Source organism: Hypanus sabinus, chromosome 4, assembly GCF_030144855.1.
Source record: "Hypanus sabinus isolate sHypSab1 chromosome 4, sHypSab1.hap1, whole genome shotgun sequence".
Taxonomy (NCBI): domain Eukaryota; kingdom Metazoa; phylum Chordata; class Chondrichthyes; order Myliobatiformes; family Dasyatidae; genus Hypanus; species Hypanus sabinus.
In genome coordinates, this window is record NC_082709.1 from 74,193,825 (window position 1) to 74,207,748 (window position 13,924).

General features: G+C 39.2%; 1 protein-coding gene across 4 annotated transcripts in view; it reads left to right on the forward strand.

The window, feature by feature from the left end:
- pcnt (pericentrin) overlaps positions 1–13,924 on the forward strand; it is a 210,193-nt gene that overhangs the window by 72,060 nt on the left and 124,209 nt on the right. For all 4 annotated transcript variants that reach the window (XM_059967417.1, XM_059967418.1, XM_059967419.1 and 1 more), the window contains exons 20-21: positions 669–1,161; positions 2,513–2,743. In XM_059967417.1, coding sequence (XP_059823400.1) covers positions 669–1,161; positions 2,513–2,743 — 724 coding nt within the window. The remainder of the gene's footprint in view (positions 1–668; positions 1,162–2,512; positions 2,744–13,924) is intronic.

Sequence of the window (13,924 nt, forward strand, 5' to 3'; positions counted from 1 at the left end):
ATTGTAAACCTCCTTTGAACCCTGTTCAATCACAGCACATCTTCTGATAATGAGCCCAAACTGCTGACATTCAAATTCAAAGTATGGAGAGCTGAGCCCTGAGGTAACTGAGAACACCACACTTGCGTTTCCAGTCATTCAGTTCATTAACTGTGATATTCTGGTGGGTGGAGTTGACATGTCCAGATTACGTATTGCTCTCCTTTGTTGGTCTTCCTTTCCATTCTCCAGCAGATGATGTGAAGTTGTTTTTTTGTGCTCAGACAGAAATTAACTGTTTACTTCTATCTGCATGTGTCTAACATGATGGAAGTATTCAGCAAAGCATGAGGAAAGAATAGTGAAAGAACATTTAGTAATTCTGGAAGTCATTCGTAGTGTTGCCTGGTAGGATTTAAAGTAGTCCCCTTTGAATTCAGAGGTTTATTTCTCTATGGTATTTGTTTCCTCCACTCGTGGCTAGTGAATTGCTTGCTTGTGGTTCAAGCAGGATCCAAGATTTTAGAGCTTCATCTACAGCATTTTTATTGTAATATCTTGTGCTTGTTATGCATCTGTAGGAATGTTATTTGTGGTTGGAATAATGGAATCACTTAATATTGAAGTAAGTTTGATTTGGATAAACGTTTCTATATACCAATTTTGTTTTTACACACACTTTATCATAGGTTCATGGAAGAGCACAGGCAGATGATGGACAAGTTTATGTCTGAACAAGAGGCTCTTCTCCAAGAGTTGAAGGTGAGACACACAGAAGAGTTAGAAACTCAAAATCAGCATCTGACAGAAAAGTACCTTAATCAAATAGAGGACTTGAAAGCTGAAATGTTCACAAAGCATCAAGCTGAAATGGAAGCTTTGGAGAATACAAAGTTGGCTGCTTTGGATAGCTTAAGACTGAAGCATGCGTCAGAGCTGGAAGATGTTGCAAGTAAATATAAATCTGAGATTCAGCGTTTGAAAGAAGATTTAAAAACCTGTCAGGATGAGTTGGAGAGATTTAACAGGGAAAGCGCTGACAAACAACTTGAAATTAATCAGTTGAAAACTGAACATGAGGCTGAGCTGATTAACACTCAGGAGAAGATCCGAAAGGAACTGGCTACCATTCATGTGGAAAAATTCAAAGCTATGGCTGCAGAACTGGAGGGAATTCATAAGGTTGGCTTCTTGTGTGCTTTGATCCTTAACCATAAGTTGTGCATTTAATATTCGTTTTATAGTTACTGTGATCTTCAAAATGTTAGTCTTATTAAAAGTTCCTTTTATTGAGACAATACATGCAGCGACAAACTATAATCCTCTTTAATGAACTGCAAAAGTAATTAACAAGAAAGCATAGCCTTCTAATTGTCTACTGTATGTAAATCTTACTCAGTATTAGTTCAATATTATGTTTATCTTACAATAATAAATATTTGTAATTTACTAAACTCTTGGCACACACTCCATGCTGCTTTTCCAGATATAAATTCTGGCATCCACATATCATAAAATTAAGGAAACATGTAAAGTTTGAAATAGTCTTGCAATCTGTATTGTGCTTTTTTTTTTGGCTCTATGAAACCAACTTGCTTCCTGCTCTTTCTCTGATTCCGTTAAGTTTTTCATTGTTAACTACTTATTTTCATTTCAAGTTATTTATTGAAATAGTTTCCACTATTGTGCTTCCACTAAAACTGGCCATGCAAGTAGACAGGGTGGTAAGGAAAGAATATGGCATGCATGTTTTCATTAGTCAGGGCATGAGTGCAAGTGTAAGGGATTCATGTTAGACTGCCCTTGTATGTGTGCAATTTTGGTCGCCGCCTTATAGGAAAGAGATGGGGACTTTGGAGAGGTTGCAGACAATGTTCACCAGGGTGCTGACTCAATTGGAGAGTATGAGTGCAAGGAGAATGCACAAATTTGCGTTGTTTTCTCTGAAGTGACGAAGGCTGAGGGGAGACCTAAGAGAAGTTTATGAGATTATTCAAGGTATAGACGAGGTAGGCGGTCAGAATCTTTTCTCCAGCGTAGAAGTGTTAAGTACTAAAGGACGTACATTTAAGATAAATGGGGAAAATTTAAAAGGGATGATAGTTTTTTTTAAAAAACACAAGTTGTGGCTGTTTGAAACGGGCTACTGCAGAGAGTGGTAGTAGTGCTTTTTAAGAGCTGATTAGATAGACACATAGATTGGACATGGAATTAGGAATATGAATCGAGGCCAGGGAGAAGAAAATTAGCTTAATTTGGCTTGGTGTTCAGTACAGATATTGTGAAGTCAAATGGTGTGTTCCTGTACCGTATTGTTTCTGTTCTGTTCTCCAGATAGTTTTCAGAGAAAAAAGCTTTTGAATTAGAGAAAAGTAACTTAGTAGACCTGTTGCACTGTTTACCTTGTAATGAAGCAAATTGCCTTTAATTTGTATTTCCAAATTTGTCATTGAAGTGGCATAAATATAAAAAACTTGAAGTATCACTTTTAAGAGTAAGAACTTTGATTTTCTTGTTGTCTTTACAACCTCAGGCAGATTTGGAGGCAGCTCTGAGCAAACAGAAAGGTTCACTGGAGCAGGAGCATCAGAAGCGCCTGGATGTGATTCGGGATGAGGTTCTTCTCCTTGAAGAGCAGCACAAGCAGGCTCTCGCTGAGCTTCAAGTACTTCAGCATGCAGAGCTGGAGAAGCAGAAAGAGGAATATGTACGGAAGCTAGGTGAAGAGCTGGAGAAGATTCAAGTGCATCATCAAAAAGAACAGGTTAGTAGCGTTCAGCTCATTCCATGGATGCTGAAACTTCTGTCATTTGCTTCTGCTGGTGATTAAAAATTTATTTTCATTAATCTGAAAGGAGAACCCCAGCCTTAACAAATAGACATTCCCTTTGTTCTTTCTATTCCTCTCCCTGGCTTTAACTTAAAATATTTATTTAGAGATACAGCTGGTAACAGGCCCTTCTGGCCCAATGAGCTCTCACTGCCTAATTAACCTACTATTTCTAATGCCTTTGGAATGTGGGAAGAAGCTCAAGCACATGGTCATGAGAACATATAAGCTCCTTACAGACAGCAGTGGGAATCGAACCTGCATTGCTTGCGCTGTAATAGCATTACACTGTTGATTCCAGGATTTGAGTACAGGAGCAGGGAGGTTCTACTGCAATTGTACAAGGCCTTGGTGAGACCACCCCTGGAGTATTGTGTGCAGTTTTGGTCCCTTAATATGAGGAAAGACATTCTTGCCATAGAGAGAGTACAGAGAAGGTTCACCAGATTGATTCCTGGGATGGCAGGACTTTCATATGAAGAAAGACGAGTGTCTAGGCTTATACTCACTGGAATTTAGAAGATTGAGGGGGGATCTTATTGAAACGTATAAGATTCTAAAGAGATTGGACAGGCTTAATGCAGAAAGATTGTTTCCGATGTTGGGGAAGTCCAGAACGAGGGGTCACAATTTAAGGATAAAGGGGAAGCCTTTTAGGACCAAGATAAGGAAAGAAACTTCTTCACACAGAGAATGGTGAATCTGTGGAATTCTCTGCCACAGGAAACAGTTGAGGCTAGTTCATTGGCTATATTTAAAAGGAAGTTAGATATGGCCCTTGTGGCTAAAGGGATCAGGGGTATGGAGAGAAAGCAGGTACAAGGTTCTGAGTTGGATGATCAGCCATGATCATACTGAATGGCGATGCAGGCTCGAAGGGCAGAATGGCCTACTCCACCTATTTTCTATGTTTCTATTAGAATGTTTACCCTTGGCATCACAGTAAGATTTGAATTGAGTAAGGCATCCTTGAAGGTGAAGGTAATAAGCATTACACTGGCAAGCAACTAAGTAGATGTATGAAGGGTGTGTGAGAGATAGTTGGAAGTTCAGCATCCTAGTTTCAGAAAGTTGTTGCTGGGGATCTTGATGAAATTGTTTCATCAGTAAACTGTATTGATTGTAACAGAAACTTGTTAATTTGTAAAACATCTTCAGTAACAGTAGATTTTAAAAGTTTTCTTCGGAGTGTTGGAACCTAAACCTGAATCAGATTTGCGATTGGCAATGTTATGATATATATCAGGAAAGCAGGTGAAAGAGGTAGGTTTAAGGACTGCCTTAAAAACAGGCAGAGAAGTTCAGGGAGGGTATTTCAGAACTTGGAGATTTGGTATTTAAAGACTGTCACTAATGGTGATGTGATTAAATTTGAGAGCAAGAAGTAGAGTTAGAGTCCTTGAACGTGAAGAGGTTAAAGATGGAGATTTATGGATCATATAGGTGGGTTTGAAAACGAGGGTGAGAAACTTTGTTCAAGTACAGTGGTTAATGAAACCAGATGTGAGTTTAGAGTTATAGATCACTTCAAGTTAACAGAACAATGGACAGCAAGAAAATTGTTGGAATAGAAATGGGAATATTTATGTATATTTACACTTCATCAGAAATCTTCATGAAGTAATAGCTGGTCAACATGAAGGTTCAAGCTAAAAAGAAGTCTCAATTTCTGCAGAGGTCGGTGAAGAGGTTTACCAGGATGCTGCCTGGATTAGAGGGCACGTGCTGTAAATGAAAGGTTGGGGAAGCTTGATTTGTTTTCTCTGGAGTGGAGAAGGCTGAAGGGAAATCTGATCGTGGTTTATAAAATTATGATAACCTATGTAGAGGAGATGGACATTATGTTTTTCCCAGTGTTGAAATGCCTAATATTAGAGGGTGTGCATTTAAGGGGAAAGGGGGTAAGTTCAAAGCAGATGTAAAGGGCAAGTTATACTGCGGAGGATACCTAGAATGTACTGCTTGGAGGGGTGGTAGAGACAGGTACACTGTGGATTTTTAAGAGATGTTTATATTAGCACAGGAATGTAAGGGAAATGCAAGGATATGGACATTATGTAGGCAGAAGGCAGTTTAGTTAGCCATTTGATTACAAATTTAATTGGTTTGGCACAACATTGGCCTGTTTATGTCCTGTACTATTCTATGATCAACAGTTAAATCACCTGTAACATCCTGATAGTCGCTATTGATCAAAAGCTTAACAACCTGCCCTATAGATAGCATTTGTATGCAATGGTAGAATTGCTATAGGAAGCAGGATACGCTGGGTATGCTGCAGTGAATGATGCATCATTTGATTCCCCAAAGCTTTCCTTAGTTTCGGGCATGTTAGGAATGTGTTCACACACATTATTTGTCAGAGTGGTGCTCAGGACAACACTAAAGAACTGTTGAGGCATTTGGATGAAGCCATCAATTGATGGCAATCCACCACCTTAAAAAACATAATTTGCCCAAAATTAGCTTCAGATAGTTGCAATGTTGGTCATTGCAAGGTGCATTGCAGCAACTTTGTCTTCAACATCCCTCAAACCAAAAAAAGCTTGACCTCCAAGAAGGAAAGGACAAGCAGTTACGTGGGAGCACGTTTCAACTCTGCAATGGAAAAGCATTCATGACTTAATTGCAGTTTAGAAGAAAGTTTGCATGTAGAATTGGACATTAATGCTAATTTTAAAGGCCATAATGATGATTCATTTATCATAGAATGTATAAATTATGCACCCTTGCGATTTGCTTGTTCACAGGTATAGTAATTACATTATTGAGTAATTCAGGTTCCTGGGAAAATGTGGATACCAGTTCAAATCCGAAAACAGCAGTGGAAAACAAAGTTAATCTGGTGTTAAAACCTAGATTAAATAATCTGTCATCGATGAAACCATTCTGTTAAAACTTTGCACCTTCTCAAAGAGCTTCACTTTTGTTAATAACATGTGGTGACCAGAACTACATGGAGATATGGATTTTAACTTTCTGTTGAATTTAATAATAAAGTTTTATTTTAAATTATCTCAAATCCTTACAATTGGTTTAGAAACTCAACTAGCACATTTCTGGATGATTTTGTGGGGTGTTAAAATAGTTTGCAAAATCTTACTATTTTGCAATTTAATATAGAATGTAGAACAATACAGCACAAGTATAGGCCCTTCAATCCATGCTGCAGTGCTGAACTAATTAAATTAGTAATTAAATACCTAACTAAACTAATCCTTTCTGTAGATAACATGTCCATTCCTATCATTTCCTGTAGATTCATGTGTCTATGTAAAGTGTTTCTTGACTGCCTCTATCATATTTCCTTCACCAACACACCTTGCAGGGTGGGTGGGAGGGTGTGTGTGTGTGTATGTATACATACACACATACACACAGTGGTATGCAAAAGTTTGGGCACCCCTGGTCAAAACTTCTGTTACTGTGAATAGTTAAGTGAGTAGAAGATGAACTGATCTCCAAAAGTCATAAAGTTAAAGATGAGACATAGTAAAAATGAGACAATGTTTTCCAGGACCATGGTGTTACATGACACAGTACAAAAACTAGACTGAACTATGTAAAAAAAAAAGAAACCACAGAGAAAGTTACACTAAACTACAGACCTACACAGGGCTACATAAAGTGCACAAAAACAGTTCAGGCATTACAATAAAGAATAAACAGGACAGTAGGGCAAGGTGTCAGTCCAGGCTTTGGGTATTGAGGAGTCTGATAGCTTGGGAGAAGAAACTGTTACATTGTCTGGTTGTGAGAGCCCGAATGCTTTGGAGCCTTTTCCCAGACGGCAGGAGGGAGAAGAGATTGTATGAGGGGTGTGTGGGGTCCTAAACAAGCCTGATGCATTTTGGAAACAAGTCCTGTGGACTGATGAAGTTAAAATAGAACTTTTTGGTCACAATGAGCAAAGGTATGTTTGGAGAAAAAAAGGTGCAGAATTTCACGAAAAGAACACCTCTCCAACTATTAAGCACGGGTGGATCGATTATGCTTTGGGCTTGTGTTGCAGCTAGTGGCACAGGGAACATTTCACTGGTAGAGGGAAGAATGAATTCAATTAAATACCAGCAAATTCTGGAAGCAAACATCCTACCGTTTGTAAAAAAAAGCTAAAGATGAAAAGAGGATGGCTTCTCCAACAGGATAATGATCCTAAACACACCTCAAAATCCACATGGACTTCCTCAAGAGGCGCAAGCTGGAGGTTTTGTCATGGCCCTCACAGTCCTCCAACCTAAACGTCATCGAAAATCTGTGGGTAGACCTCAAAAGAGCAGTGCATGAAAGACGGCCCAAGAATCTCACAGAACCGGAAGTCTTTTGCAAGGAAGAATGGGCGAAGATCCCCCAACAAGAATTGAAAGACTCTTAGCTGACTACATATATATATATATGTGTGTGTGTATATTTCTATACGTAGATGCTCACACACACCTTTGAACTTGGTCCCTGTCACTTTAAATTTAGGCTCTGGTGTTGGCCATTCAACCCTGGGGAAAAAAACTACTGGCTGTCTACTCTATGCCTCTCAATCTTAATAACCACCTTTGTAGCTCCATGGAGACTAATCAAAATATACCCAACTTATCCTGATAACACGTGCCCTCTGATCCAGGCAGCATCTTGGTAAACCTATTCTGCACCCTGTCCAATTCTTCAACATAATAGGACAGCCAGAAATGAATGCAGTACACCAGATGTGGCCTAACTAGAATTTTAAAAACAGAATAATACAGCATGTTATGTTATTTTGATCTTATAAACCTACTCAATGATCATCCCTTCTACATAGCTCATAATCTTCAATTTTTCTTCCAATATGTGCCTTTCTAAGAGTCCCTTCAACATTCCTAATATAACAGCCACTACCACTACAACCAGCAGTGTATTCCAGGCACATACCGCTATGTGGTGGTGGGGGGTGGGGGGGGGAACTGCCTCTGACATCTTCCCTAAACCTCTACTCATCTTAAACGGATGATCTCTGGCATTAGCCATTGCCACCCAGGAGAAAGGGCACTGCTGCCGATGCTATAATCTTATGCACCTCCATCGAGTTGCCTCTCATTCTCCTTCACTACAAAGAGAAAAGCCAAAACTCATTCTGCCTTTCTACATAAGATATGTTCTGTAGTCCAGGCAGCATCCTAAATCTCCTGACCTTTGGTAGTTTCCACATCCTTACAATGAGGCAACCAGAACTGAACACAATATTCCAAGTGTACTCTAACAAGAGTTCTATAGAGCTGCGGCATTATCTTGTGACTCTCGAACTCAGTGCCCTGATTAATGAAGGCCAACACACCATACATCATCTTAAACACCCAATCAACTTGCACTGCAACTTTGGACTTGGAGCCCAAGATCCATGAGTTCTTCCTCACAACTAAGAATCCTGCCATTAGCCCTGTACTCTGTCTTCAAGTTTGAGCTTCCAAAGTAAATCACTTCATACATTTCTGGATCTTACTCCATTTACAATTCTCATCCTAGCTCTGTATCCGGTCTATGTCCCAATGTGACCTACAACAACCTTCTACAGTCTCCACGACACTACCAACTGTCATGTCATCTTCACCCTTACAAACCCAACCTTCCACTTTCTCGTCCAGATTATTTTTAGAAATCACAAGAAGCAGAGGTCCCAGAACCATCCCTGCAGAACAGCACTAGTCACAGATTACAGGCAGAATACACTGTTACCACACTCTGCCTTCTGTGGACAAGCCAATTCTGAATGCACTCAGCCAAGTTTCCTTGAATCCCATACCTCCTGACTTTCTCAATCAGCCTGCCATGTCAAATTTTATGAAATGCCTTATACACATCTGCTGCTCTACGCTCAATTTTTGTCATGTTCTCAAAAATCTGCCCCTCACAAAATCATGCTGACTGTCCCCAATAAGACTGTTTCTCCAAATGCTTATAAGTTTTGCTACTAAGAATCCTCTCCATTAGTTTGCCCACCACTGGCATAAGAATCACTGATCTACAATTCCCAGGATTATCCCTATGCTCTTCCTTCAACAAAGGAACATTTGTTACCTTCCAATCATCTACTACAACTTGTGTTAGAACACAGATTATCTTCACCCCAGCAATTTCTTCCCTCACTTCCTATAGTAAACTGGGGTATATCCTGTGTGACCCTGTGGAATTATCTATCCTAATGATTTTTCAAAAACTGCAACCCTAAAACTCTTAACCTTGAGATGCTCCAACATATTAACCTGTTTATGCTGACCTCACATTTGTCAAGGTTCCTCTCGCTGGCAAACACAGATATTGATGCAAGTATTCATTAAGACCCTCTCCTACCACCTCTGACTCTAGTCACGTTATCCCCCTTTATCCCCATCTTTAGTCCTCTCTTCACTCCAGTTATCCTCCTGTTCTTCACATATGGATAGAATATCTTAATCCTATTTGCCATAACCTTCATGTTACCTTCTAACTCTTAAGTTCGTTCTTAAGTTCCTTTTTGGCTACTTTGTAATTCTCAAGAGCTTTGTCTGATTTTTGCTTCTTATAACTTAAATATGATTCCTTCTCGACTAAATGTCCCACCTCTCAACCATAGTTCTCTTGCCCTTCCATCCTTTCCCTATCTAATGGGATAACCTATCCAAACCCCTTGCAAGTGCTTCCTGAACAACCTTCACACTTCTGTTGTGCATTTTTCTGAGAACATTTGCTCCCAATGTATGTTCCATGACATTTTCTCTCTGCAGCTGTGATGCTATCCCTAATTGGTAATGCTGCTCCCCTCCCTATTCCTTTTGAAGCAACCCCAGAACGTCAGGTTGCCATACCTGTCCTCGCAGCAGCCAAGTATCAGTATTGGCCACAAATTGTACGGATCTATGCTCTAAGTTCATCCCCGTTTTTACTTAATACTTGGGTTAAAATGAACACATTTCAGCTCATCCAAAAGACCGTATTTATTTTATTTTTATTTATTTTACTGAGGTACAGTGCAGAGCAGGCCCTTCTGGTCCTTTGAGCTGTGCCACCCAGCAGTCCACCAAATTAATCCCATCCTAATTGCGGAACAGTTTACAATGTCAAACTAACCTACCAACCAGTACGTCTTTGGACTGTGGGAGGACACCAGAGCACCTGGAGGAGACCCACCTGGGCATGTGGGGAGAACATATAAACTCCTTAAGGGCAGTACGGGAATTGATCCAGGATTGCCTGTACGTACTGTAAAGTGTTTTTTCTCTCCAAAAATACTTTAACTTTATTTTGTAATATTTCTGAATATTTACATATAAAAGGACTCAGATTTAACAAATGCTTTTTCTATCTTTTTATTAATTTAAAGAAAAACATAGATGAAATATGAATACAAAGCATTTGAGAATACATAATTAATAGTTTAAATAGACAATCAGATATATAATAATCAATATATAAGGCCTCCCAAACTCACAGTATTTATGTAAAAGAGACAAAAAAAAGAAAAAAAACAAAAAAAAGAGAAAAAAAAACTAACCAACATGGGCCAATATATAATGTTAAATACATACAGTAGTGCCAATAACTCCGAACCTCCATCCAAATAACTAAGGATAATGAAAGTAAGGTTTAGGAAAAGACAATTTAACTCATGTGAAAATGTTGAATAAATGGTCTCCAAGTTTCTTCAAATTTAAGTGAAGAATCAAAAACCACGCTTCTAATTTTTTCTAAACTCAAACGAGATAGTTTGAGAAAACCACTGAAATACAGTTGGAGGATTAATTTCTTTCCAATTCAATTGCTCAGTGGATATAGGACAATGATATAGGATATAGGACAACTCTTCTTGCCATTCCTTCTTAATTTTTTCTGATACATCTGGCTGTAAATTCATGATCATCTTATAAATGATGGCTACTAAACCCTTTTGATAAGGATTAAGGGCTAAAATTCTTTCTGTAATGTCCAATGGACATTCTTTCGAAAAAGACTTAACTCATTATACAAAAAATTTCTAACTTGCAAATATCTAAAAAAAAAATGGGTTTTAGGTAAATTATATTTATTAGATAGCTGTTCAAAGGACATAATGTTATCATCCAGAAACAGATCACGAAAACATGTTATACCTTTTGTTTTCCATAAAAGAAAAGCTTGGTCCATAGATGAAGGCCGAAAAAAATAGTTAGATATTATAGGACATGATAAAATAAATTTATTCAAACCAAAAAATTTACGAAATTGAAACCAAATTCGTAATGTATATCTGACTATGGGATTAGTTATCTGTTTATTCAATTTGAATAAAGAAAAAGGAAGTGAAGATCCTAAGATTGAAATCAGTGAAAAATCTTGCACAGATTTACATTCCAAATCTACCCATTGTGGGCAAGCAGCTATAGTCAATTCTTGTGTCCAGAATATAAAATACTGTATGTTAACTGCCCAATAGTAAAATCTTAAGTTTGGTAAAGCCAAGCCGCCCTCCTTCTTAGGCTTCTGTAAATATTTTTTTGCCCAATCTAGGATTTTTGTTCTGCCACAAGTAAGATATTTTGGAGTCAAATTTGAGTCCTTATACAATAAATAAAGTTATTTACAATAAATTATGTGTTGACTCTCTGTTCCTATTCAAATTAAAAATGTTTACAATAAAACATTCATTGACTCTCAAACTTTAGTCAAGGATTAAAGACTTATTTACAGTAAAACAAAATTATTAATGATAAATATCTAGGTGCTGACTCTCATTACTGAAGTTCCTTTACGGTCTGTACATTTCCAGCCATCCTGTTGTCTCATCTATCCACACTGCTGATGAGGGGTATTCTCTTCCTCACCTGACTGTAAAGTGTTGTGCTAACCACTACACTTCCATGCCTTTAACACTGTCCAGCATTCCTCATACTCTCTTTGTAAATTACATCTACCTTTACACCACAGCCACATCAATGACCTAACAATCTGGTTTCTGTCCCCGTGGCAACATAGTTAAAAGCCTCCCCAAAAGCTCCAGAAAACCTGACTGCAAGGATATTGGCCCCTCTCAAGTTGTGGTATAACCTGTCTCTTATGTAGAGCTGTGCCTTCTCCAGAAGAGATCCCAATGATCCATGAATATGAAACTCTGCACCAACTCTTCAGCCATGCTTTCAACTAACATCGTGATTTCACCCTCTATGGCCCTGTGGCACAGGCTGCAATCTAGTGATACTATCCTTGAGCTAAAATCCTGCATTTTAGCTTCCTAATTCCCCAAATTCACTCTTCAGGATGTCATCCCTTTTCCTAGCTATGTTTTTGGTAACAATATGTACCACACCTTCTGGCTGTTCACCTTTTCTCTTAAGAATGCTGTGAACTTTATTGGAAGCACACAACCCTGGCACGTGGGAGGCCACATACCTTCTGGGAATCTCATACACATCCACAGAATCTCCTGTCTGTTCCCATAACCAATGAATCTCCTATCAGTACAGTTTCTTCTCTCCCCTTCAGTGGCACAGAAACAGGCCCTTTGCCCTATCTAGTCCATTCCAAACCATTAATGTGCCTAGTCCCATAGCCCTCCACTCCTCCCATCCAAGTACCTATCCAAATTTCTGTTAAATTTTGAAATTGAACCTGCATTTGCCAGTTGTGTGGCTGCTCATTCCACACTTTCACCACCCTCTGAGCAAAGTAGTTCCCCCTCGTCTTCCCCTTAATCATTTCACCTTTTGCTTTTAACCCATGACCTGTAGTTGTAGTCTCACTCAACCTTTGGAAACAACCTGTTTGCATTATCTGTCTATACTTTTCATAATTCTGTATAGCCCTATCAAATCTTTCCCACAATCTACATTGTTCTAGGCAATGAAGTCCTAACTTATTCAACATCCTTGTAAATTTTCTTAGCACTCTCCCAATCTTTACATCTTTCCTGTAGGTAAATGACCAAAATTGGACACAATAGTCCAAATGAGGGGTTGTGGGACGGAGGTGGAAGGTGCTCCTTCCCTCTGCTAGCCTGCAGGTTACCCTTGGGCAAGATGTAGCACCTGCTTGGCCTCCCCACCCCCACCCTCATCCCCATCCAGATCAGGGTCACACGAAGCCATGGAAGCAGCTGGTGCATATCACAAATGCTGGTTATGTGACCACTGATGCCAGGCAGATAATCTTGGAAGAGTATTAATAATGGTTGGGGTCACCCATGTTGTAATGACACTGCCCAGAAGAAGGCAATGGCAAACCACTTCTGTAGAAAGATTTGCCATGAACAATCATGGTCATGGAAAGACCATGATCACCCATGTTATACAACACGGCACATAAAACGAATGAACACCAATTTGGGCCTCACTAACATACAATTTCAGCATAACATCCCAATCACTGTACATTGCATTGATTTACGAAGGGCAAAGTGTCAAAAACTTTCTTTACAACCGTATCTATCTGTGGTGCTGCCTTCAAGGAATGATGGACCAGTATTCCCAGATCCCTCAGTTCTACCTCATTCCTCAGAGCCTTACCACTCACCGTGTAAAACCTACTGTGGTTGGTCCTCTCAGTGCAGATACTATACATATAAATTCCTCACTTTTGAACTCAGTTCCTTAACTATTAAAGGCAAAAATGTCAGATGCCTCCTTCCTTTACCACCCTGTCAACCCATGTTGTCATATTAGGGGAGCTTTGAACTTGAACTGCAAGATCCCTCTGCACATTAGCGCTGTTAAGGATTTTGTATCTTTACATGTCATCTCCCAAAATGTAGCATGCACATTTGGTCGAGTCAAATTTCATCTCTGGTTTTCTCTCTCCCCCCCCCCCCCCCCCCATCCCTTTGTTTTTTGGCATTCTTTTATGCTATCCACAACACCACCAATTTCCATATCTTCTACAAACTTACTAACCCACCCATCTACGTTTTCATCTTGGTTAATTATGCACTATATATCAGAAGCAACAGAGATCCTAGTACAGATCCCTGCAGAACACTGTTGGTTAAAAGCCTCTACCAGAATAAGTCACATCAACTCTATTTTCTATGGGCTAGTCAATTCTGAATCCAAATGGACAAATTCACTGTGAATCCCATGCATCTTGTTTCTCTGCTAGAGTCTCTTATGAAGGACCTAGTCAAACGTCTTACTAAAATCC